At 44.0% G+C, this 24167-nt stretch overlaps 1 protein-coding gene across 1 annotated transcript in view; it reads right to left on the reverse strand.

Moving 5' to 3' along the window:
• Positions 1-13544, reverse strand: part of Xdh (xanthine dehydrogenase) — a 62360-nt gene extending 48816 nt beyond the window's left edge. The window contains exons 1-4 of the mRNA XM_050162961.1: positions 13263-13544; positions 6404-6461; positions 3523-3619; positions 2553-2658 (exon numbers count right to left, since the gene is read on the reverse strand). Of these exons, the coding sequence (XP_050018918.1) occupies positions 2553-2658; positions 3523-3619; positions 6404-6461; positions 13263-13304 (303 nt within the window). The 5' untranslated portion in view covers positions 13305-13544. The remainder of the gene's footprint in view (positions 1-2552; positions 2659-3522; positions 3620-6403; positions 6462-13262) is intronic.
• Between the last annotated feature and the right edge of the window lie 10623 nt (positions 13545-24167).

A 24167-nucleotide genomic window follows, 5' to 3' on the forward strand; every position in this document is an offset into this window, starting at 1 on the left:
AAAAAAAAAAACAAAAAAAAAAAAAAAAAAAAAAAAAACATGGAGTAAGAAAAATGCCGCGTGGTGTAGAGAATTTGTAAAAGTTGACGTGGTCCAGAGAGACTGGTATCTACTGAGCCTGGTCAGAAAAGGCCTCTCTAGAAAGTATCTTGAGTCTGGCTTCAGTCTCACAGACTGGATCAGGAAAAAAGAACAGTCAGCAAGAAGGCCCCACACAGAATGAGCGTGGAGTGCCAGAAATGCTGAGAGAATATGGGCGGAACCTGCTGGTGATAAACACCTTGGCTGGGAAAGCAGCTCCTCCCAGGCCAGGCCAGGATACGGAACTCTCTCTGTGTGATGGGAAGCCTTGGGAGATTTCAGTGAGCATTGGTGTGATTCACGGCTTGACCAAAAAAAAAAAAAAAGTACGCTGGGCCACTGGATGGAAACTGCATTCTCAAAGCAAGCACGGAGACGGGGCATTGGGATATGGTACAGCCAACCAGATGATGGCGTGGGCCGAGTTTTGCTCAGCAAGAGTAAAAACAGATGGGGGAAATGTCATCTATTGCTTGGGCTGAAGAATGGACCACACTTCTAGATGGATGGGGTGTAGTATATGAGAGAATCAAAGTTTACTCCTAGATCCTTATCTTGAAAAATAGCGTGGATTGTTTTGCCATTGGCTCGGGTAGAGCAACACCCAAGAAGGAAGACATTATGGGCAAAAAAGATTCCTGATAAAGTTGAGATCAGACATTTACACGGTGTTGTCAAGTAGGCAATTGGAACTGAGTCTATCCTTCTGAGGAGGTGGCAAAGCTGAAAGTCAAATGTGTGCACCGCCTGCAGAGAAGGGCAGGACTGAGGCCTCAGCCTGGATACTGTAGCAGTCTTTGGCTGAGCCAAGGAGGCATGAGATACCAGTGGAAGCAGGGAGGAAACTTGGGAAACCAAGAAAAACAAACAGACCAGGAGTAGAATCTGGCCCTGTCGTTTTTATAGACATTAAAATAAGAACACCAAGAACAGGACTTTGTGCTGCTGGAAGGGAGGGCACAAACACCTGTATTGAAACTATTCATTTTTCATTTAGCTACGAAGACTATGACAGGCCCAAATTAAGCTCACACTTCCTGCAGGTTGGGCAGGTTTAGGGGGTGTCCCCTTTTCCTGCCTAAGAAACAGCCTCGCCCTGCTCTGACTTCACACTGGATTAGAGGCTCCTCCTGTGGAACAGAACCTATTTGCTCATCTGGAGGCCCCTGAGCCTGATGTCATGGAGGGAGACCAAGGAAGATGTGACCCTCCCAAAGGAGAGGACTAAGGTGAGGGTTTACCATTGGAACAATCTCTGGTTGCAATTTTCCAAAGAACTCCGGCCTTAGTTACCCCAGTGGGGGGAAAATAACCTGCCCACTGTTCTCTGATCCCACCTGCTTCTACTTGACCTGAGAGCATCCAAATTCTCCCTTCAAACCCCCAGATTTGTACAGAGATCCCTCACTGTCCCTGCCAAGCGGTCTAGTTCCGCAAAGGAGAAAACCCCAGTCGGGCATTTCTAAGTTTGTAGACCTGGCCTTAAAATTGCTGTAGTTGTAGTTAACCTTGAACTTCTGATTCTCCTGCTGCTTTCCAAGTGCTGGGACTACAAGTGAGTCTTGTGCCATACCCAATTGATATGACGCTGGGGAGCCAATCCAGAGCTCCGGGCATGGCAGGCAAGTACTCTGTCACCTGAGTCGCATACCCAGCCCTCTTTCTTATCTTATCCTTTGTTCTCGAGAGAGTGAAGGTCTGGCAGTCCATAGCTGGTGGTTAATACTGATTAATAACTTGATAGGACCTATAATCAAATAGGAAATGAGCCTCCGGGTTTATCCTGGAAGGGATAATCTAGATTAGGTTTGCCTCTGATCAAGGCTGAGGGAGCTTCTCTAGATTAGGTTGAGGCAGGGAAATGGCAGAATCTAGGACTAAATAGAAGGGGGAAGCTGGCTGGACTTGAGCCTCCCATTGCTCTCTGCTTCCTGTCTATGATGCACCGTGCCCAGCGCCTCAAGTCCCTACCACCATGACTCCCCTACCACGGTAGTGAGAACCCCCAATAAGTTCTTCCTTCTTCATGTTGCTTCTATTGGACATTTTACACCAGCAATGTGTTAAGTTTGTAAATTCAACGTTGTATTGTCCAGGGGTGGGAGGTGAGTGGTGCAAATGGAATTAGCACCCCAACCCTACGGGGTACCAGGGCTTATTATCTGGAATCCAGAAGACTGTGGTTCTCAAACCATATTTTTTAAGGGCAAGGTGTCCTTCCCTGCCTTTCCGGGTCTGGCGCAAGGATGCTTCTGGATGTTAAATTCAGCTGATTTTGCTGTTCCCTTGTGTCACGCAATGTTATATGACCCCGACCCTGGTGATGGGGAGCCGTGGGTTTGGAGGGAGCCCAGGATAAACCTCCTTTGCTCAAGCAGTGAAGTTTCTGCCAACAACCCAGAGCAAAGCTGCAGACTTGGCTGAGGCCTCCCTGTGAGATGTTCTGGCTTCACATTCACCACCACACTCACCTGTACAGGATGCAGCTTCTGGGTGTTTCCTATGCCTTCCACGGTTGTCACAGCAACATGATGCAAGGAGCAGATGGGGGCCAAGCAGGCGTTGACAGAAAAGTGACTAGAACCACAGATTAAGGTCATGTCATTGCGACTGAGGTCATCAGAGCAGCGCAGGCCATGATCAGACCTGGAGACATTCTATGTCTCTCTGCTCTATGCTATGTTCTTGTGTCTGCTATTGTCGCCATTGCCTCTCCATCTAAGACCTTGAGACAGGAACAAAAGGGGCTCTATTCCGGCTGAGACTGAGCCTCACTGTTTCATGAAAATAGCCAACATCAGTTTCTAATGCCATCAATACGCCAGCTATTTGCTGGGGGCTGAGGGAGTAAGGGGTGAATGAGATGAAATCTCGACCCTGCATCAGCTTGCAGACAGCATGGGAGAATAGAAGTGGGTATGAAGATGCATTGTAAAAGTCTGACAGCAAATAATTCAGGGGACTGTGCTGAGCTCACTAAGAAATCTGCATCAGTACGGAGGATCTAACTCAAATTGGGGGATCAAGGAGCATTTTGTAGAGGAGATGATGTTTGGGTCCAGTATTTCCAGGTAGAAAGTCCTGAATGAGAGGACGTGCAGTACAGGAAAGAGTTTATCGCAAGATCAAGAAACAAGTAGACCTAGGCCATGGGTTCTTCATATCGTTCTTGAGCAGTATAAGGCCCTTGGTGGCAAAGGAAACTGGGGAGGAAATCAGGGACATACTATAGAGGGTCAGAGAAGGATCTTGTGGGGTGCATGTTAGCCTGGACAGCAGAGTGGTCATTGTTTGGTCCCCATTCATCAGCCAGGAAAGATACCCCGTACTCCTTGTTGACGATTGGAGTCTTCTGAGAAACACACATACTCACACACTCACTCACAAGGTAATCCTACATCCAACCCTCCCGCGGACCACTAGGCAGCAGGCAAAGGATACAGGATCTTGTTCTGAAGACGGTCATACTTAGAGATCATCACTGTGCACGCCCCGCAGCCCCCTTCTCCACAGCCAAGCTTGGTCCCGCACAGCCCCACTGAGCAGCCGCTTGTTAAGGATGCAAATCCTGAGAAAGGACTCCACAGATGAAGGGGAATGCCAGGCAGAGCCTCACAGGCAGACGTCCCTGACCCAGGAAGCAGCAGAACCACAATCCCCTCACTCCGTGGGGCAGGACTGTGCCCTACAGATGTGAGAATAGATCACCTCCACTGCACAGGTGAGCCAGAACCCACGTAGCACCATCCAGGACACAAGTTCCAGGGTCAGGGTTCCCCCAGGGTCTGAGCAAGAGGGTCATGAACCTCCAAGCCTGAATATATGGTGTGTCTGAGTGGTGAAGTACCTCAGCCAGGCAGTGATACATTCTGGGACACACCAAGTTCTGGATTTTGCCCTGAAATTTTCGAGCCAATAAAGTCCCAGAAACCAGAGCTTACTAGGCTTTTGAATCTCTCGCAAAATATATACAAGTCAAAAATTGAGTTTTAAAGATCGGGAACCGATAATGAATCCAGTCAGTTCTTAGACATACTGTGGAAAGATAATCTATGGCCTAGCTAACCAGTCCGCTATTCCAAACCCACAGCAAGCATGTGGCCACCTTCCTTGAATCACAGCAGCCTCTTTGATGAGCTTCTGTCAGTCCCTGGGCCCTCACATCTCTTCTGAAGGTGGGGGACAGGGGTGGCTATTAGCAGCTGGCCCTTCCTCCGTTGTCAAGATAAAATTAACGAGGAGCAGCAGTATCGCACCTTACACTCAAAAGCTCTTGCTTTCTCTCGGCAGTTTGCTTAGCAGGCAAGAGCTACTACTTCTCTGCAGATTAACATGCAAAGCAAAAGCAAGCGGAGGCCCACACTGTGCTATGAGCGCAGAGTGTCATCTTGCATGTTCCAGTCCTCTGACTCAGAAGTCTCCTGACGCCAGACTTGTGTAATCCTCTCTTCCTCTTGCTACCTCTCTCTAAGCCAAAAAGACGTCCTAAGAACTGAAGTTTCTTTGTTCGCTTGTTTGTTCTCATTAAGTAAGGTATGTGCTGGTATTTACAGCTGATCCACCTGGGAAGTGTTTGCCCCGAGAAGGTGACCCTCTGCTCTTAATCTTTTAGCCTTGGCATCTTTCTAGAAACCTCGGATTTGAAGCAAGGCTAGGAACATTTCTCTCTCACAAATTAACTACGAACCCAGACTGCAATAAGGAAAAGGACTTTATCCTTTACACGGCAACTCTCCGCTCTAAATTCCATTTGAGCTTTGCTCTTCAAATCAGTCCAGCGTGATTAGGAGTTTCTGGGGCCCTCAGGTTTGCGAAACCTAAACTGAAACTAGGAACTCAAATTAGCTTTGTTTTCAGTGCACTGAAATCCAACTCAACAACCTCCTCGTGGAGCTGGACTGGAGATGGCGTCCCCTTTGCCAAGCCACCGAACCCTCTGCCACAGAAGAGCCACTGTTCTGAGCCTTCAGTTATGCCTATACCAAGTTGTCTGCCATGCTGCCTGATAGGAAGAGTGTGAACTAAAGTCAAAGCCTTGATTCTGGGCTCACTTCTGTGAGGACTGAGCAAATGGTTCACTCCACTCAAAAGAGCCGCAGGCATAGCTCTGGGAGCAGGAGGAGTCCACCAAGGACAGATGTCAAAATGAACGTAGTCCTGACAACAGCCCCTGGAGCCGTTCCAGCCTGGGTGAGAAGTAAAGCACACGGCCCTAGGCTTCCATCCAGGGTCTGCCAGAACCTGCCCGGAATATACTCAGTGAAAAGCAGGCCCCTTAATCTGTGTAGGCCTCACTTCCTCTCAGAAGCGAAGTAATGTTACACATCCATGGAATCTCTGAGAGGATTGTGTGAGATCACCTGTACACACTACTCTGAACTTTGTCTGCACATAGTAAGTGTTCACTAAATATCAGCACCTATATTTTCTGCTATCCAGGGTCCCAGAATACTTTAATCACCTGAGGGATCCTACCGAAGCCTTTCCCCCAACGGATGAAGACCAGCAACTCAGAACACACATCTCCACCACTGTGGGGTTGGTCAAACAAAACCTTCTCAGGTGTCACTTCAGGTATCCTGTATACTAGATATTTACATTACAATTCATAGCAGTAGAAAAATTAGTTATAATGTAGTGATAAAAATAATTTCATGGTGGGGGGTCACCACCACACGAGGAGCTGCATTAAAGGATCGCAGCGCTAGGAAGGGCGAGAACCACTGCTCTAAGGAGTCTCTGCCCATGATGTCTCTAAAGCCTGCCATTAAGCAGTTGGGACCTTACACAGTTCCCAAGGCAATCATTCTTTCCCAGTATAAAACCATTGTCTGGGAACACCCAGCAACATAGAACTTACCTGGTATGTGGAAGTAGGTTCAATGCTAGCAATGCAAGAAAAGGAAATAGAAGCCCCTTCTCTCATCTCTTTGGGCCTCTGTGGAGGCAGAGAGGCTCCTGGGTAGTCTTCTATGTGCTAAGCAAATGTCAATAGAAGACGAGCCCACTGCTCCCAAGGGGAATGACCATGAAACTCACAGGGGTGGATGAGGAAGGGCCTTCTGGGTCCCAGAACCAAATCCTGGAATTACTAAACTCTTCACTGAAGAAACGTGAACGAACACCCTACCCATCCTCTCATGTGAGAACTGGGAGGTTATGGTCTAGGGAGCCAAGGACTGTTCAGGCTTTCCCAGCTCTTGATTACTGCAGCTGCCCAGACTCCTCCAAGGGCACCTCCTGGCCACTGGGAAACCATGTAAGCCTCAGAGAACAGTCCCATCATCCCCTCAGCCCCATCCCCACTGCAGAATCGGGATACGCTTTCTTCTCAGGTAGACCAGAAGTGTTGTTTCGGGATCTGCATTTTTCTCCACCACCTGCCAGGATAAGGAAAGAAAACAAAACACATCAAGAAATCGCCTACCCATTCTTTACAGTTGACTTTCTCCCTTCCAAATCTCACCGCCAGACACGTAGAGTGGATGGGCACATACTGGACAGACAATTACTTGACAATTCCAAGCAATGAACAGATGAGCTCTAAGACATGATCCTGATCCTGCCCTCAAGTCCTCGAATGCCACCTGGACACACCATGGAGCGTCCAGGTTCTATGCTGGCAAGAGCAAGGCAGAGTCTCCTCCAACTAAGGAGATATCATTATATGTCTCCTGCCTCATCCCAGCTACAAATTCTAGGGGCGTCTGGGGCTGTCCACATGCAGACTCTGACTTGGTTTCCTCGAGCATGCCTGCTCAGACTCCATATGTGATGAGAGGAAGCTGGTTATGTAGTCCATGCTCGCAGCAAAGCGTCGTGTGCAGCGGGCTACTGCAGAAGAGACACGGTTACACTCGCATGGAGGAGCCACCTCAGGTCACAACCATCCGCATGTTCAGTAAGGTAGAAAAGTTCGCCTGCCATGTGAGATGCTCTACCCAGATGTGAGCCTTCAGAGGAGCTCCGAGAGCCCATTTCAGTCCTCCCCACACTTAAAGGCAAAGAATTTATGATAAGAGATTCTTTAAGAGAACTGTGCTATGGGTCCTAGTGTTTCTCCAAGGGAAGGGCAGGAAATATCCGCCTCACACCTCAAGCTAAGAGAAGGGACACCCTCTGTACCATCGTAAATCCACCGTTCCTCCTTTGCTATATAGTGTCAGCAGCCAGACCAACCCAAGACTTTCTCAGAGGCCCTGATAGAACAAAGGGAACCTTAGTTCTGTGTTCTTATCCAGGAGTGGACTTGGCAAGGCCAGTCTAGGGCTGGAGCCAGTGTCTTCTCAGAAGAGGCAAGGTTGTGGCTTCTGGGAACCTGAACTCTGGTTATCAGTTCTACGACAGCTGTGTCTGAGGAATCGCAGGTTCTCTTTGCCAGCATTGCCCGACTTAGCTTTCTGCTGACCTTGGCCACGTTTTCCCCCTACAAATCGAATATATGATGCTGTATTTCTTAACAAATTTGCTTGGTGTGAATCATCAGCTTGTGCAAGACCTCCTGGTCCCAGCTATTCCTTTTGTCTTCTTTGTTTCTTGTTCTCTCTCTTTCTTATCCCTGGTCCTCCCACACGATACATCACCATAAAGGACCCTTATTCCTGCAGGTTCAGGGCATTGAATAGTCTCCCATACCACAGCTAAAGGGAGGCCTAACATAGTGTTGTTAACTAAAAGTGATGGGTTTAAACTCCCACTTGAGCTTTAAAAAAGGAAGAAGTGCAAGTATTGGTTCACATTGCCAGAATCTAGTAGGTCCAAGAATTTTGATAGCAGTGAACGTACTACAGACATCCATAATGTAGACAGGATTGACTTGAGTGTGTTTAAACCAGTCTCAGGAGGATTGCCTAGAGAAAGTGATGGAACCACTAATAGGAGGCTTCTTTATACAGTGGATCAGCCATGTTGGAAGCTGAGAGAGAGAAAGCAGAGGACCTAAGAAATGTACATCACTAATACCATGGGGTGTGTGAGCAAATGTTTCCTACAGTGGTCTCTAAAGAACCCTTAAATCCATTAAAAGGGTTCGCTCTGAACAGTTGAAAAACCGCCTTAAAACAAAGCCAGTAAAGTGAAATCTTCCTTGCTGTCTCTCGGCATCATTCTAAGTTGAGACTGTTTGGGGAAACGTTACTGGAAAATAAAATTGTGCATGCACATATGTGTGTCGTGTAGTGTGTGGTATATATGTAGGCAGTGTGTGGTGCATGTACAGAGAGAGAGAGAGATCACAGTAGGTCATCAGGTGTCACTCTCTAGTGCTCTCAGTCCTGCAGACAGGGTCTCTCACTGAACCGCAAGCTCACCATACACTGACTGGTCCATGAGCTCGTGGGGTCTGCCTGGCTCCAACCCCCAATGCTGGCATGTGCAACCAGCCCTGGCTATTTTTATGGAAGCTGTGGGTTCAGACTCAAGCTCTCATGCTTGCAGAGTTCTTACCTACACAGCCATCACTTCAGCCCAAGAGCACTATTTTTGGACTGACTTCAAATAATACATTTGTGAAACTTCAGGATTTCCCCTTCAATGGGGTTTAAAGAAAAGTGGGAGACAGAAATTAGAACTCTTAGACAAATATTCTGTTCTCTCATTTGGAATCCATAGACTTTATTTACCCATAAAAGTGTAAGTGTATGATGTGACTATAGAAGTGAAACTACATGGGGAAAAGGGAACAGACAGGAGCGAGAAGGGAAGGAAGTAGAGGGTGGGGATATGAGTAATATCATCAATGCACAATACACAGTTGTAAAACATTTTAAGTTTAAAATTAATGTTTTTTTAAACTTCTCTTTCTTTTATGATAACACCCCAGGAGTCCAGCTTGCTCAATATATCCTGGTTATTAAGTCTACATAAGGTGAAGCTCCTTTTCCTGGAGAAGAAATCATGAATGCAAATAAAATTGATCACCCTTCTGGTGGGTATCAGTGACTTTAAGCATGCTAGTTTTCTCCATGTTGCTCCTTCCTCCTCTATAGTACATCACACTAGACAGACAGACAGACACACACGCACACACATACACACATCTGCTGTGACTACCTATAAATTCAAGGTAAGCTTCTTAGTGTCCCTCAAGACCCTTTTAGATATATCCTCGGTCTTCCATTTTAATTGTCCTGCCTCCTCCTTCCCTAGCAACCTGATCTGATTGGATTGAAAAATCCCTCTCATCTCTCCCAGTCCCATGCCTTGATCACGTCTCCCTCTTTCTCACACATCTTGACTTGTTGGAAGACATCATATGCTCCCCTGTTCAAGGCTTTCTACATCACCACAGCTGTAGGCCTGCACTTCCTTGAACATCTACAAAGAATGGCTGACCAGGCTACTTCTGAGGTGTGGCTCAGAGCTTGCTGCAGTGTGCCCCATGGAACACTCTTAAAAACCGAAAGCCCAGGGGGAAAAACCTTTGGCAGGTGTCACGCAGATTGAAACTGAAAGGTTTCCTGCAGGGTCATGTTTGGAGCACTTGTTACCACCCCGATGACATGATGGAGCTAGGGTAACTGGAAGGTCATGGGGGAAGAGGGGAGGCTTTAAAGACTATCCCCAGCCTTTGGCTCTTATTTCATGTCATGCTGTAGATAACTGTTTGCCATGATGGTCTGCCTGTGTAGTCTAAGTTCTCTGAAACCACAAACTGAAACAAATCCTTCCTTCCTGAAACTGAGTCTGTGGGCATTGCGGTGACAGTGGACACAAGCTGCACTGTGAGGAAGCAGCTTTATAAAAACTGTGGTCGATGGGCCAGCAGCATGGCTTGGGTGGTAAAGGGGCCTGCCGCAACGCTGGATGCCAAACTTGATAACTTGAGCTTTGTTCCATTCATATCCTCTCTCTCTCTCTCCCCCCTCTCTCTCCCTTCTCTCTCTTCTCTTCTCTCTCTCTCTCTCTCTCTCTCTCTCTCTCTCTCTCTCCCTCTCTCTTCTCTCTTTCTCCTCTCTCTCTCTTCTCTCTCTCTCTCTCTCTCTCTCTCNTCTCTCTCTCTCTCTCTCTCTCTCTCTCTCTCTCTCTCTCTCTCTCTCTCACACACACACACACATACATGCACACAGAGAATAAACGCATACAATGTAGTGATAAAAATTTTAAAAGAAAAAAAATGAGTGAGTAGATTTCTCTGGGAATTTGAACTTCAAAAGAAATAATGATGGTGGGGGTGGTGGCAGGCCAGCCTGGTCTGCATAGTGAGTTCCAGGACAGTCAGACTACATAAATGAGACCCTGTCTCAAAAAAGCAAGGAAAGAAGGAAGAAGGTAGGTAGGTAAATGGATTCTAAGGGGTGATAGCACTCTATACACACTTAAATCTGTAACTTTAAATGATAATTTATCAGTGAATAAACAGATGGAAGACCGACTACCTCTAACACTAATAAATATAACTATCTAATAACTGGCACAATGATTGATCCAGTTAATAGACAATGGAGCTGATCAGTGCATGAAATCTTGACGAATGAGATAGCCATATAGTAATATGACCTCAAAGTACCTTTGTTCATAGATTATTAATTATGAAGGAAAAAAGAATTGTCTTTTGAGGAAGAGAGTTAATGGACACCGCCTTAACCTAGAGTTGAAAGTCCAGGTCACTAATGGCAAGGCTGCTATGACATATCCCTTGATAGAGTATGCCACAGGAAAAGGCATTCCTTCTGGGGCAGTGCTGCCCCAACAGCAGACTGGGAACCACATTACAAGACAGTGTGAGGGAAAGCTCAGAATTAGTGTCACCCTAAGGAATAGCTAGCCTGTTCTCTTCAGAAATGCCAATGTCACTCACGACTAAGGAAACACAGGAGCTGTTTAAAGTTAAATGAGATGAGATGGAAAAGCCCTAACATCCACAGCCCAACTCTTGTAGGGGATGATAAATGGCATTAATGGCAAATTTATAATAAATTTGCATGAGACACACAGTGCTTTTATATCAAAGTGGCATTTTCTGAATTTCATAAATTGTTTGTCTCTAAGAACTAGAACATTCCTAGGATAAAAATAAAGAGATGTGACATCTGAAACTCTCAGTTGTCCAGAAAGAGTATAAGTTTCATACATTTATACATATTTGTCAAATATATAAAATTATTTGTATGCTTACATACATATGTTCATCTGTGCTCATATATATTTCATTTATATATATTCAGTATATTTATCCTGGAAGAAAGAGATAGAGAGAGGGCCAGGCAAGATGGCTCAGAGGCTAAGGCACTTGCCTCCAAACTTGACAACTTGAATTTAAACAAAGGGGCCCACACAGTAAATAAGAAACTGGCTCTGACATGTTGCCCTCTGTCCGCCTGCTCCCAGATGAGAATGAGCCACCATCTTTCTACAGCTTCTTTGGTAACATCTTTGCACAATATCTATGGCCCAATGCCCAGAACATCTTGAAAAAGGAAATTAATCCAAAGTTGCTCAAGCCACCTCTACTCGCCCCAATCCCCTTCGCTTGCTCTTGTGTTTATTACGACTGTGTTTGTCCTTACTCTCTGCGCTGCCTCTTCATCCTTCTGGCAGCGTTCCAAGAGCCCACATCTTTTTAAATGACAAGCATGGCTGGCTATTCAACGTGAGACCATGAGAGGGGCAGAACCTCCCGGAGACAGAAGGGTCTGGCACAATGCTACTCTCTAATGAATCTAAACATTGCTCTGCTGTGGTGCAAATAAAACCCAAGGAGAAGCAATTCCAGCCAAGTCAGTTCACCTCAAAAGCACTCCTTCCCAGACACAGAGCCTGACGGCCCTTCACAAGAACAGTGGGTCACATGCAAATCAACAGCTTAAGAGATAATAAAACCAGAGTGAGGCATGACCTTAAGAGTCCTTGAATCCCGCTATTAACTTGCTGAAAAAAAAAAAAAAAACATTTATGAAAGCTCCAAAGGAAACGTCTTTGTGTACAAAGCAATTGTAAAACGACAGTTCAGCAGCTGTTTCTACACCTGTATGATGTTACTGCTGAGTGCAAAAGAAGTTTCAAATATTGGGTGCAAGGGCCTTACTACCACCAGCGTAGGCATTTCGACCTAGCTCTGGTAGGCACCAGCTGCTCAACTCAAAAACAGAAGCATCTCAAAGAGAGGATCTTGGACCTGGGGACCTAGAGATGAGATCACTCAATCTGAATCCAAGAGTCTTGGCAGTGTTGGTGTTGAAATGGATCCCAAAGTTTCCATGCTAGTTACCCAAACAGATCCTGGCAGTTTAAGTCCGTAGGGAGTCTCTGAAGCATGTGTTCATTCTTGCAAATTCCTTCAGAAGTTACTCAGCTTCTCCAACCAACACAAAAGTATCAACCAAAAGGAAAAGGAAAATCATTCTTCTTTGGGGAAACTTTGGCCTATTGATGGTTTAAACTGTCCTTGTAACCAGTCACCGTGGGGCGTGATGGGTCTTCTCCTACGGTCTTGTTTATTCTCAAGTGTGGAGCTGAAGTGCTGTGAGTATCTTGTGGAGAGGTAAACAGAACTTGGAGACAATACACTTCTTGTGGCTCCTCTTCCAGTATGGCACAGACATAGCAAAGACTCCCAGGCTACCAGGGATTTGTGGTCCCCATGTGCTTTTTCTACATCTTCCTGCACTGGTGCCGTTTAAGGGGTTTGCAATATTTACTTAAAGAACTGAGAGATGGTTGAGGGGGGATTCCTTTATGAAAATAATAATGATGATGGCTTGCCACAAGGTGTCAGTATATGTCCCCACACAGTAAATCAGTTCTAGCTGTTAAATCTATAATACGAGATACATCAGAATCGACGGCTATAATGTGTCGTATAGCCAGGCATTAGCGTGAAAACACATTCCTGCCGCTGCTCTCAGCAAGCAGAGCCATCAAAGTACTAGGCTGGGTTTACTTAAAGGAGGAAATAGAGGGGTGTGAGGACTCCCCACCTCACCTAGACTGTTCTTTTCCTGCCTCTAAATCAGTGGTTCACTACCATAGTGTGGACACCCTTCTGTCCTCCTTCTCCCTCCCTCCTTTGCCCTCTGAGTGTCTTGCCTGTGTTCTTCTTGCTCTGAAGTTCCTCAACTACAGCAATACCTTCTAAGGCATAGAACGAGACCAGATCAAATCAGAGGGACCAGGTAGGAGAGATGACACACGTCCCTTCCCAGACAGCAGGAACTCCAATCCAAAAGGCAACTCCTGCTTACCTTTTTACCATTCACAAAGAACACCAACTCGTCTGCAGTCATCTTGGCTGGTCGAGTCACTGAGTTCCCAGGAGGTACTTGCAGATATCACTGCCGTGAGACTTGGAAGATACGCCTCCCAGCAAAAATGAAACAAAGTCGGCCAATGGGAAAGAAGCAGCCCCAGGCATGGACAGTTCTTGGCATTAGTCACAGGTTTACATAATCCACTGGGAAGGACCAAACAAACACACCACACAGCAGCTCACCCTCTCTGCTCCTATGTCAAAGTACACAGAGGAAAGTGTGTGCCCAGATTAGTGAGGGCTGTGTCTTGGCACCAGATGTCTGAATTCTGGGCACCTGCCCTTGTGGAACCTGCTTCATCCTCCTCCCACTTGCCATACCAGGAAGAAAGGGGGAAGGAAGCCTTTGTCAGTCACTGCCAATAAGAGCTGATTCACTCTCTTCCCGTCCACACTTGCTATTTCTCCAGTCTGGCCTCTGCTGATGCAGACTCGGCACTGGCATGCTTAACTCATTCTCTCGTGGCCTGGTGAACTAGACAGGTTGCAGACAGAGAACTCAGTGTCCAGACTCAAACCCTGGCCACTGACTACAGCCTGTCACTTATCCCCTGCAGAACTCAGCTCTTCATCCCGGAAAAAGGAACATAAAAATGATACCAAAATAAGAGAGCTGAGAGACAAATAGTCTCTCGGATGTGCCTTATAAACTTGCAGAAAACCAAAAATATGTATGCTTGTTGCAAAAGTGTCTTCATCATAGAAGCAATCCTGAGACAAAACATGCTTGAGACTTGCACAGATATTGTCAAATCATCAGAGGCGATCACAAAAATAAATAAACAAACAAATAAATTTCAAACACCAAATAAATAAAAATGCTTATGGAATATAATCACAGTCTATTAATAGAACTGAACCTCCCCCTCAGGAGTTAGTGTCCCTAACTCCTGGTGTAAAGGTCTATCCACGCAGGCAACACTGCTCCACCCCTCCCCGTGCTCCCTTCCACCCCACCTCCACCTCAGCAGCCACTCTGTCCTTCCCCAGCCCTGCAGTCGCTCAGTCACTCAGCCAGCCTGCAAGAGAACACATCCAGTGCTCCTGGAAGACCACAGGAAAGGAAGAAAAGAGCCTGAGTCAGATGTAGCCAGCACAGCAGCATCTTGAGAAACAGTATTACCGGGACAGTCACGCCATCGACACAATGTCCCTCAGCCAGCACAGCCCAGTCAGGACCAAGAAACGAATTTCTTTGTCAGTTGATTGGTATCCCAGTTTGTCCCTAGACTGTGCTGTGTCTCACATGCCAAATCCTATGAGTTTCTCAGTCCAGGACAAATGGGGATGCCGATGGCTGTGAGACAGTAGTTGTTAGCTGGAGTGGAATTCCCTACAAAATGAGTCATTTGGCTGTCTGGGACATGTTAGTGACATGATCAGTAGAGAGGTTGTTGTTGCTGCTGCTGCTGCTCCTGAGACTAGGAAATGGGACTAAATATTCCAAGCTCAGGACAATCCCTCACCACAAAGACTTGTGCAGCCTAAAATGTCAATCAAGAAGAGACAGAGAAATCCTGGTCCAAAAGGAGAAGGGTGGGGTAAGGGATTAAGGCTGATCCTAGGGCGTGTGTTTCTACCTCTCCCTGTTCTTCATATTCCTATGATTGACTGCCTCTTCTATTCACTGACGCACCCAAACTTACATCTTCATGAGCTCTGTCTAGGCTGTCCTGAACAGTCCCAAGGAGAGTTACGTAGGCTAAATTTAGTATTAGCTCCATCATCTTTACAAAAGTCACTGCCTTCTACAAAAATCCAGTGTCCTCATTTACAGACATGGCTTGCCATGGTTACAAAATCACCTCTTCTGAAAATTTTTATGAGATTTAACTGTTCCCAGCAGACATTGGACAAGTGCTTGAGGGGTGTCTAATGCCCACACTCCCCTTCCCCTATCATAGTTTGAAGGAAAAGGTAGCCTGACTAGGGTACTGCAAGAATACACACACACACACACACACACACACACACACACACACAGAGAGACAGAGAGACAGAGATTGCAGAGTTGTATCAAAAATTTTTTAAAGGCCAAATAGAGGACCCAAATAAGCAGATAAGGAATTAATATAAATTATTAAGTTGATTTAAAACACAGAAAGAAAGTTGCCAATACGGCATGGCTGGAAGAACCAATAACTTAAAGGGGAAAATTTAAAATATGGAAGAAAAAAATCACCAAGGAAATTCAGATGCTTCAAAAGGAAAAAACAAAATTCTGGAAATGAAAGAACCAATCAAGCAAATAAACAACACATCAGAAAACGTCATCAACAAACAAGAGCAAGCCAAAGAATGAATCTTAAGAGTGGGTGACAAGGTCAAGGCAGCGATGCATACAGGCATATCAAAGAAAAAATGGGTTGGGAGAGTTCTCAGTGATTAAAATGTTTGTGTAAGGTCTGGAGCTTGGGTCCCCAGAGGCCACCTAAGTGGCAGGTGGACATGGAAGCCCTCCTATAATTCCAGCCTGAGATGAGAGAGACAGAGAATCTCCAGAGTTAGCTAGCTAGCGAGTCTAGTCATACTGGCGAGCCCTGAGTTTGATCGTGAGACAGTACCTCATTGGACCCCAAATGTATGCCCACATACGCAAAAGAGCAACCCGAGTCTACACAGGATAGAAGAAGGAGATGGTAGAAAATCAAATGTCTTAGACATGCTAGTCAATGAAATGTTAGCCAAGCATTGCCAGAATCTAGAAAAACAGACATCCAAATAGAGGAAGTCTTCCAAACCCCAAACAGTCATGACCAGAAAAGAATCTCTCCAAGATGTATCATAATCAAAATATCAAAAATACAAAGCAACGAAACCACAAGAGAAAAATGCCAGCACACAGAGGCATAAATATCACAGTAACATCAGATGTGATGTCGGCAACCATAAAGTTATAAAAGCATGGAATGATATACTTCAACCCTTAACAGAAATTATTGTTAACCAAAATTGTTATACTCTAAAAACAAGTGTTTATTAAAAACAGATGGAGAAGTAAGAATATCTCAAAGAACACAGACACATACCACATACACACACTAAACAAACAAATAAGATAATAACTAAGCCAGCTGTAAGAAAAATCTTCAAGAATTATTATACACAGAGGAAGGAGACAGTTTCACACATAAGAACACAGGAAAGAACATATTTTATGAAAGCAACAGATCAACAAAGGAGACCTAGGAAAGAATCAATCATGTCCAGCACAACAAATGTCTAACACTACCAGGAAAGGAAGAAAAGAACTGTCAATCAACCAACCAACCAGAACAACAAGCAGCAAAAGCCTAACTAATAGCAAATCCTTCTCAATTATAGCCTTGAGTGTAAATGGCCTTAAGACAGTAATTAAAAGAAACAGATTGATGGACTGGATTGAAATACATGATTCAATTATCTGTGGTCTCCAGGAAACTCACATAGCTAGGGAGAAACTGAGAGTCGAGTTGGAAAGCAAACTGTCAAGCAAATAGAAGCCACAAATGGTCTGGCAGAAGAGCAATTCCCTGATCTGATTAGGTCAATCTCAAACCAAAACCAGTCAGAAGAAAGAAGAAATGGGGTGGTCCACTGAGTGTTAATAAAAGAAGCAGTTCGTCCAAAGGATATAACTACTATAGATATTTATGGTCTATATCATGAGGCCCCCAATTTTCATAAAACCAACACTAAAAGGCATAGACGATCACATAAGTCCAGATACAGTGATAATGGAGGGGTGGGTATCCCACTGGTATATCTAGATAGGCCTTCCAAACTATAATCAGCAAAGAGCTAAACTACATCATAGATCAAATGGAGCTAATTAATCTACAGAACATTCCACCCACTTGATAGAAATGAATGTTCTTCTCAGACACACTTAGAACCATCTCTAAAATTAACCACATCATCGGCCAGAACACAAGCCTTAATAAATTATATAGACAAAAAAAAATGAAAATAAAATTATCCCACAATGTATTAGATCATGGTGGACTAAGACAAGAAACTAATATCAATATTAACCTTGGGAAATATACAAAAGTTTAGAGACTGAACAGTATGTTTTTGAATAGAAAATGAATCATTGAGGAAAACAGGAGGGAACTTAAAAATCTTCAGGAACAAGCAAAAATAAGAACATTAATGAACAGTCCTTCCTAAGAGTTTAAGCACTCACACTAAAAAATCAGAGGGATCTCAATCAAATAACCCAATGAGACACTTCAGGACTCCTAAATAGCAAGAAGACGCCTACCCCAAATACAGCAGACAGAAAGTTGTAATAAAGACCAGGGCATATAGATTTATGACTTTGAGACTAAGAATACCATATATAGAATTAATTAAAGAACTGCTTCTTTGAAAGTATTAAAGTCTAAAATTGAACAGCTTCTAGACAGACTAACCAAAAGAGATACAAATTATTAAATTAGAGATGAGAAGAGTATTGTCACAAGACTCTAATAAGAGCACATTATCAAGGATTACTTTGAAAATTTATATTCTGAAAAAAATGAAAATCTAAAAGAAATGGATAAATGTCTAAATTCATATAGCTTACAAACATTAAAGTCAGAAGATACAAATAACCTGAACAGACCTATGATAAAAAAAAAAAAGGACACTAGAGCAAAATTAAAAGTCTCCCCACAAAGAAAGTCCCTGGGCTAGATCTATTCATTGTCAAATTCTACCAAACTTCTAAGGAAGTCTAATACCAACATTCTCAAGCTGTTCCATAAAATGAAAATGCAATGAACACTACTTGACACATTCTACAAAGCCAATGAAAACCACAGAGCAGTCTCTCAGATGAACACCGAAAATTCTCAACAACAACAAGAAACAAGAAAAAAGAAACTGGAAGAACTTCCTTATCTCTAGATTGGCAGAATTAATATTATGAGGATGGATTTATTACCTAAAGCAATCTACAGATTCCATGTAAGCCTCGTAAAAATTTCAATGACAAGCCGGGCGGTGGTGGTGCACACCTTTAATCCCAGCACTCGGGAGGCAGAGACAGGTGGATCTCTGTGAGTTCGAGGCCAGCCTGGTCTACAAGAGCTAGTTCCAGGACAGGAACCAAAAAGCTACGGAGAAACCCTGTCTCGAAAAACCCAAAAAAAAAAAAAAATTCAATGACATTCTTGACAAAACTAGAAAAGAATACTCCCAAAATGTACATGGAAACACAAAGAACATGATAGCAAATGCAACTCTAAGCAGAAATAATACAGCCAAAATTATCAAGTTGCTTGACTTCAAGCTATACTACAGAGCCATAGTGTCAAAGACAGCAAGGTACTGTCTACAACAATCATGTTGTTCAGTGGAATGTGATAGAAGACCCAGAGGTAAACTCACTCAGCTCTAAACACTTAATTTTGGCAAAGGTGTAAAAAGGCATGCACGGGAAAAACAACAGTCTTTCAACAAATGGTGTTGACTAAACTGGGTTTTCTTGCCAAAGAAATTAGATCCATATCTCTCAGTTTGCACACACACACACACACACACACACACACACACACACAAACCAAAACAAACAAACAAAAAAACCTCTTCATTTGAAACTAGTAATGTTGAAATTAATAAGGGAAAACACTTCAGGGTGTGGGCACAGTCAAGAAATGTCTGAACAGAGTTTCACAACAGCACAGCAAACACAGTAGCACAACAAGAAACAGCCTCAAGAACTGATAAATGGGATTGTATGAAATTGTAAAGCTTCTGCACAGCAAAAGAACTATTAGTAGAGTAAGCCATCTACTGAATTTTAGAAAATCTTTGTCAACTATGCATCAGAAAAAAGGACTAATAGCTAGAATATACAAAGAACTTTAAAAAGTAAACACAAAAACTAAACAATGGGCCAATGAACTGAGCAAACAAACAATTCTCAAAAGAAGAAACGCAAATTGCCTATAAATATTTTTCCAAGTGTACAATATCCCTAGGCATCAGAAAAATGCAAATTAAAACTATTTTGAAAACAAGATAGAGAACAATAAAGAAAGACAGCCAGCGTCAACCTCTAACATCCTCATGCAAATGTATACGCCTGCACGAAACACACGCCCAAATACACCACACACACAGGTCTGTGTGTCTGTGTGGGTGTGCACCTGCCCCAGAGCACATGTAGAGGTCAGAAGACAACGTGTAGGAGTCCATTCTCCTCTTCTACTGTATTGGTCAAGGGAATAGAACTCAGGTTATTAGACTTGGCAGCAAGTACCTTTAACATGTCAGTGGCCTGTAAGTTTTTAAATAAAATAAAGTGCATGGGATTCCAGTCTGAAAGGTTACCATCGCACGGGCACATGACAGCAAATGCTGGGGTGAATATGGGAAGGAAATATTCACAGCCGCTGTTGGGGATGGGGGGTAAACTGGTGTAACCAACCATGTAAATCACTGTGGAAACTTCTCCAAAATAGAAAATAGATTTACCATCTGACCCAGCTGTCTCACTCTTGAGAAATTTCCCAGATGACTCTACATCCTTCTGCAGATAAACACGTACATCTGTTTATTGCATCTCTTTTCATAATAGCAGGGAAATAGAATTTGCCTAGATGTCCATCAATCGATAAACAAGTTGAAAATATGGTACATAGAGACAATTGAATTTTATTCAGCCATAAGAAAATTAAAATGTGAAAATTTCAGGACAGATGGAACAAGAAAACGTCTCAATCTAGGTAACTTTAGCTTAGAAAGACAACTATCATGCACCCCCTCTTATATTCAGATCTAAGCTCCAGGTTGTTAAATATGCATATCTAGGCAGGGGCAAAGGTGGTGTCTACGTTTCTGGTCTATTGCTGTGATGAAACCATGGCCAAGGCAACTTAGAAAAGAAAGAATTTAACCGGGGTTTGCTTACAGTTTTGAAGGGTTAGTCCGTGTAGTCTGTGACCATCATGGCAGGGAGCGTAGCAGTAGGCAGGCAGGCATGGCATTGGAGCAGGAGCTGAGAGCTTACATCCTAATACCCATGCAGTGAGAGTCAGGGAAGAGAAACTGAGCCTATCCCACTTTCCCCATCAAGGCCACACCTCCTGTTCCCTTCCGAAACAGGCCTACTAATTAGAGGACAAGCATTCAAACATATCAGCTTCTGGGGCCCTTCTCATTCAGAGCAACACAGTGCCCAGACAAACCAATGTGAGACGAAAGGAAACACACAGGACAGACAATAGAACACAGGAGCTGTTAAAGCAGAAAGGAGGATACTCGGGGTGAAAGGGAACATTGGGGACAAGAAGAGAAGGGGAGGAGGAGGAGCAGAGTAAGAGAATCGATCAAAACGAAGTACATATGAAAATGACATAAGAACACTTATTTTGTGAGCTAATTTAAATAAATAATTACTTTAAAAGAATGTTGAATAGGACATAACTTAAATACGTTATTTACAGTAGATGTTCAACACAGACCGCCTTCTCTGCGCTGGGAGCAAAACTCCATTGTACCTCTGTGGAGCACGGAGGGGGAAAGGGAACTACACCTTAACTCTGGGTCTATACTGTCATTCAGAGATTCCATCATTACTAGTTGGAAGTTCCAGTACTAAAATTTGGCAAACACTTTGACTGACTTGATTAATCCACATTTGGCAAAATGTTTGCAACCACTTTCTCTGTGACTTTGAATTTCTTTAATTGACAAAATTGTGTATGTGTATAACATGTTTCAAAATAGGGGTGTATTTTGTAAGGGCTCCTTTGAGCTAGTTGTGCAACAACTCGTTGCTAACATCTATGGTTTGAACACATCTTCTGATAATTTTCAAAACGCAATGCACTGTTATTTAACACAGCCGCTGTTTTGTACTGTAGGTCTCTTGAATGTGGTCCTCCCACTTAACTGGGGAAAGAAAATGTGTGTTCTTTTACCAGCATCTCCTCCACCTCTCCCTCCCAGCCTCAAGTGATAATTCTGCTGTCTCCACCTGTAAGATCAGCTCTGCACACCCCCCACACACGTGAGATCCCGCGCTAAGTAGCAGAAGAAATGTTCCTCACTTTTGGTTTCACATAGGAGCTTCCTGGGGCGCCCGTTGTTTCCTTTGTCGTACGGTAGCTTTTAGTCTACCACAATCTTAGCTTTCTATTTTAGCTTTTGTTGCCTGTACTTGCGAACTCACATAAAAAGCCAGTGTTTACGGCAGGCAGTATCATGGTTCGCTCTGCGCTACGGTCAAGTGGCTTGTAGTTTTTGATGTCTTGCGTTTCGGACTTCTAATCATTTTCAGCTGATTTTTATATGGTGTGGTGTAGAGGTATCATTTCGTTTAAATGTGGATATCCAGTTTCTCCAATATCATTTATTTAAAACCCTGTCATTTCCTCATTGTACAGTCTCAGAATCTTTGCCCTTTCCCCCTCCAAAATTAATTGTCTATACATCTTTGGGCTTCACTTTGTTCCATGAAGCTAGGCAGCTGGATTTTTGTTTTTTTGTATTATTTTTTTTCATGCATGTACATTCTGATTACCAGAGTAAAACAATGTATTCTGAGGGCAAGCAGCATGGTGCCTCCGGCTTTAGGAGCTTTTGTTTTTGCTATTTTTGTTGATATTTTTTCAATATGTCTTTGCCTATTTGGATGCCTTGTGATTGATTATGTGTGAATTTGTTTTTAAGTAATTTGAAACTGGAGAGATGGCTCAGAGGTTAAGAGCAGTTGCTGCTCTTCCAGAGGACAATTCAGTTCCCAGTCCCCACATTGAACAGCTCACAATCATCTATAACCCGAGCTTCAGGGGATCTGACACCTTCTTCTGGCCTCTGGGGGCACCTGCACACACATGTGTATACACAGACATAGACATTTACTCAGACAGAGACACACACACATATACGTAAATAAAAAATAGAAGTATTTAAACATCTATAGCTTCAGTTTCTTTAGTATTTCACACAAAGATATTTCCATTATTTCCTTTCTAATGTTTTCCAGTCTTTAAACACACACACACACACACACACACACACACACACACACACAACCAGGCAGTAGTGGCACGTGCCTTTACTCACAACACTAGGGAGGCAAAGGCTGGTGGAGCTCTGAGCTCGAAGCTAGCCTGGTCAACAAAGCAAGTTCTTTGTAGACAAGCAGGACTGTTACACAGAGAAACCCTGTCTCAAAAAAACAAACAAATACGCGGGTGAGAGAGAAAGCGTGTGTGTGTGTGTGTCCTAATCATATCTTCCCTCCCAACCCATCTCTAAGAACATCTCTCTCTTCAAGCCTTTTTTTTTTTTAATAACCCACTGAGCACACTTAGTGCTGCCTATATGCACAAGGTGTAAGATCATCCCCAAAGCCATGGGCAATCTGTCAGTGACCACCCTACCAAACCAAGAGGGACCCCTCCCTCATCAGCAGACAGCAGGTTTCAACAGCTCCTCAGCTAGGAACAGGGCCTCCGGAGCCCATCCCACTCTGTGTTGGAATTTTTAATGAGTTTGAACGCATGCAGGTCCTATGCAGATGATAGTTGCTGTGAGTGCATCTGTGCCACAGCCACGTCGTTTCCAGAGGGCGTTCACATCTTTGTGCCCCCTCTTCCATGGTGGTGTTAAGACACATGCCATTTAAGTTAGTCCTCAGCCTTGGTCACTAATAGAAAACAGACCCGCCTCTCAGGAAAACAGCAGGCCCCAAGAGGATGCTGGTGAAACTGCTTGTCTTGTCCAGCTGCCCGGTTGAGCTGCTCACTCCCTGGGTGTTCTCAGCTGGGAAATAAAACTACTTGAAATTGTTTCAGGCGTAGGAGACCTTAGATCTTCAATTGGGTATTCTCAAAATAGTGGTCAACATTCACTTTAAAAGACAGATGTTGTACTTTGTATTCATATATATTTTGCGTTTGACTTTGAGGTCAATCAATGTGATTGTTTTTCTCAGGCGTTCTCTTGTGTCCTTAGCCAAGAACTGAACTGAATCAAATGCTACAAAGTCATCTAATTTTATCCATGCATGTGATTGCCTAATGTTTAATATAGAACTGCACCCGAAAGAGCTATAAAGAAAACTAGAAAGATATTTTCGTTTCAGTCTCACTATCCCCTGAAGTCTGCTGAACAAATATATACAGGGTGTGTGTGTGTGTGTGTGTGTGTGTGTGTGTGTGTGTGTGTGTGTGTGTTGGCTTTTTGAGACAGTGTTTCTTTGTGTCACCCTGGCTGTCCTGGAACTCACTCTGTAAACCAGGCTGGCCTCGAACTCACCGAGATGTGCCTGCCTCTGATTCCCAAGTGCTAGGACTAAAGGCGTGTGCCACCACCGCCTGGCTCATATATGTGAGACCACATATGCATTAACCTGTTTGAATGCCAAAAGCTTGTTATTTGTTCATAATTTCCATATGACTCCTTCAGAAAGGGCTTTGTCTGCCTTAATGAGTGCTGTTGAACGGAGTTGGGGAGACAGCTCAGTGGGTAAAAATGCTTGCTGGGCAAGCATGAGGGTTCATGCCATACTAAATGATTTCTCAATGTGATGTTAAACGCAGTTCACCAAGAGATTTGGGGCAAGCTGTCTAGTGTTTTCTGTGAGCAAGCTTGCCGCTGGTGTCTTTCAATCAGTTTGCCACCTTGGCCAGCAGATGGGTGGGCCTGGCACCCAGGTCCATGGCGGAGGTGCTTATTTGATCACAGGTGGTAAACTGTAGCCTGAACTTCCCAGTGTAGACCTGGGTCCTATTTCCATGAGGGCCAGCTCCTCCTCAGATAATGAGTACAGCCTTTAATCTTAATCTACAGGGATTGGCCAAATCCTGATGTAACCTGATACTCTAGACTCCACCTTGGCTTTTGACTGTGCCAGGAA

Source organism: Alexandromys fortis, unplaced genomic scaffold (assembly GCF_014885135.2).
Source record: "Alexandromys fortis isolate MF-2015 unplaced genomic scaffold, M_Fortis_MF-2015_v1.1 scaffold_148, whole genome shotgun sequence".
NCBI classification, from domain to species: Eukaryota; Metazoa; Chordata; class Mammalia; order Rodentia; family Cricetidae; genus Alexandromys; species Alexandromys fortis.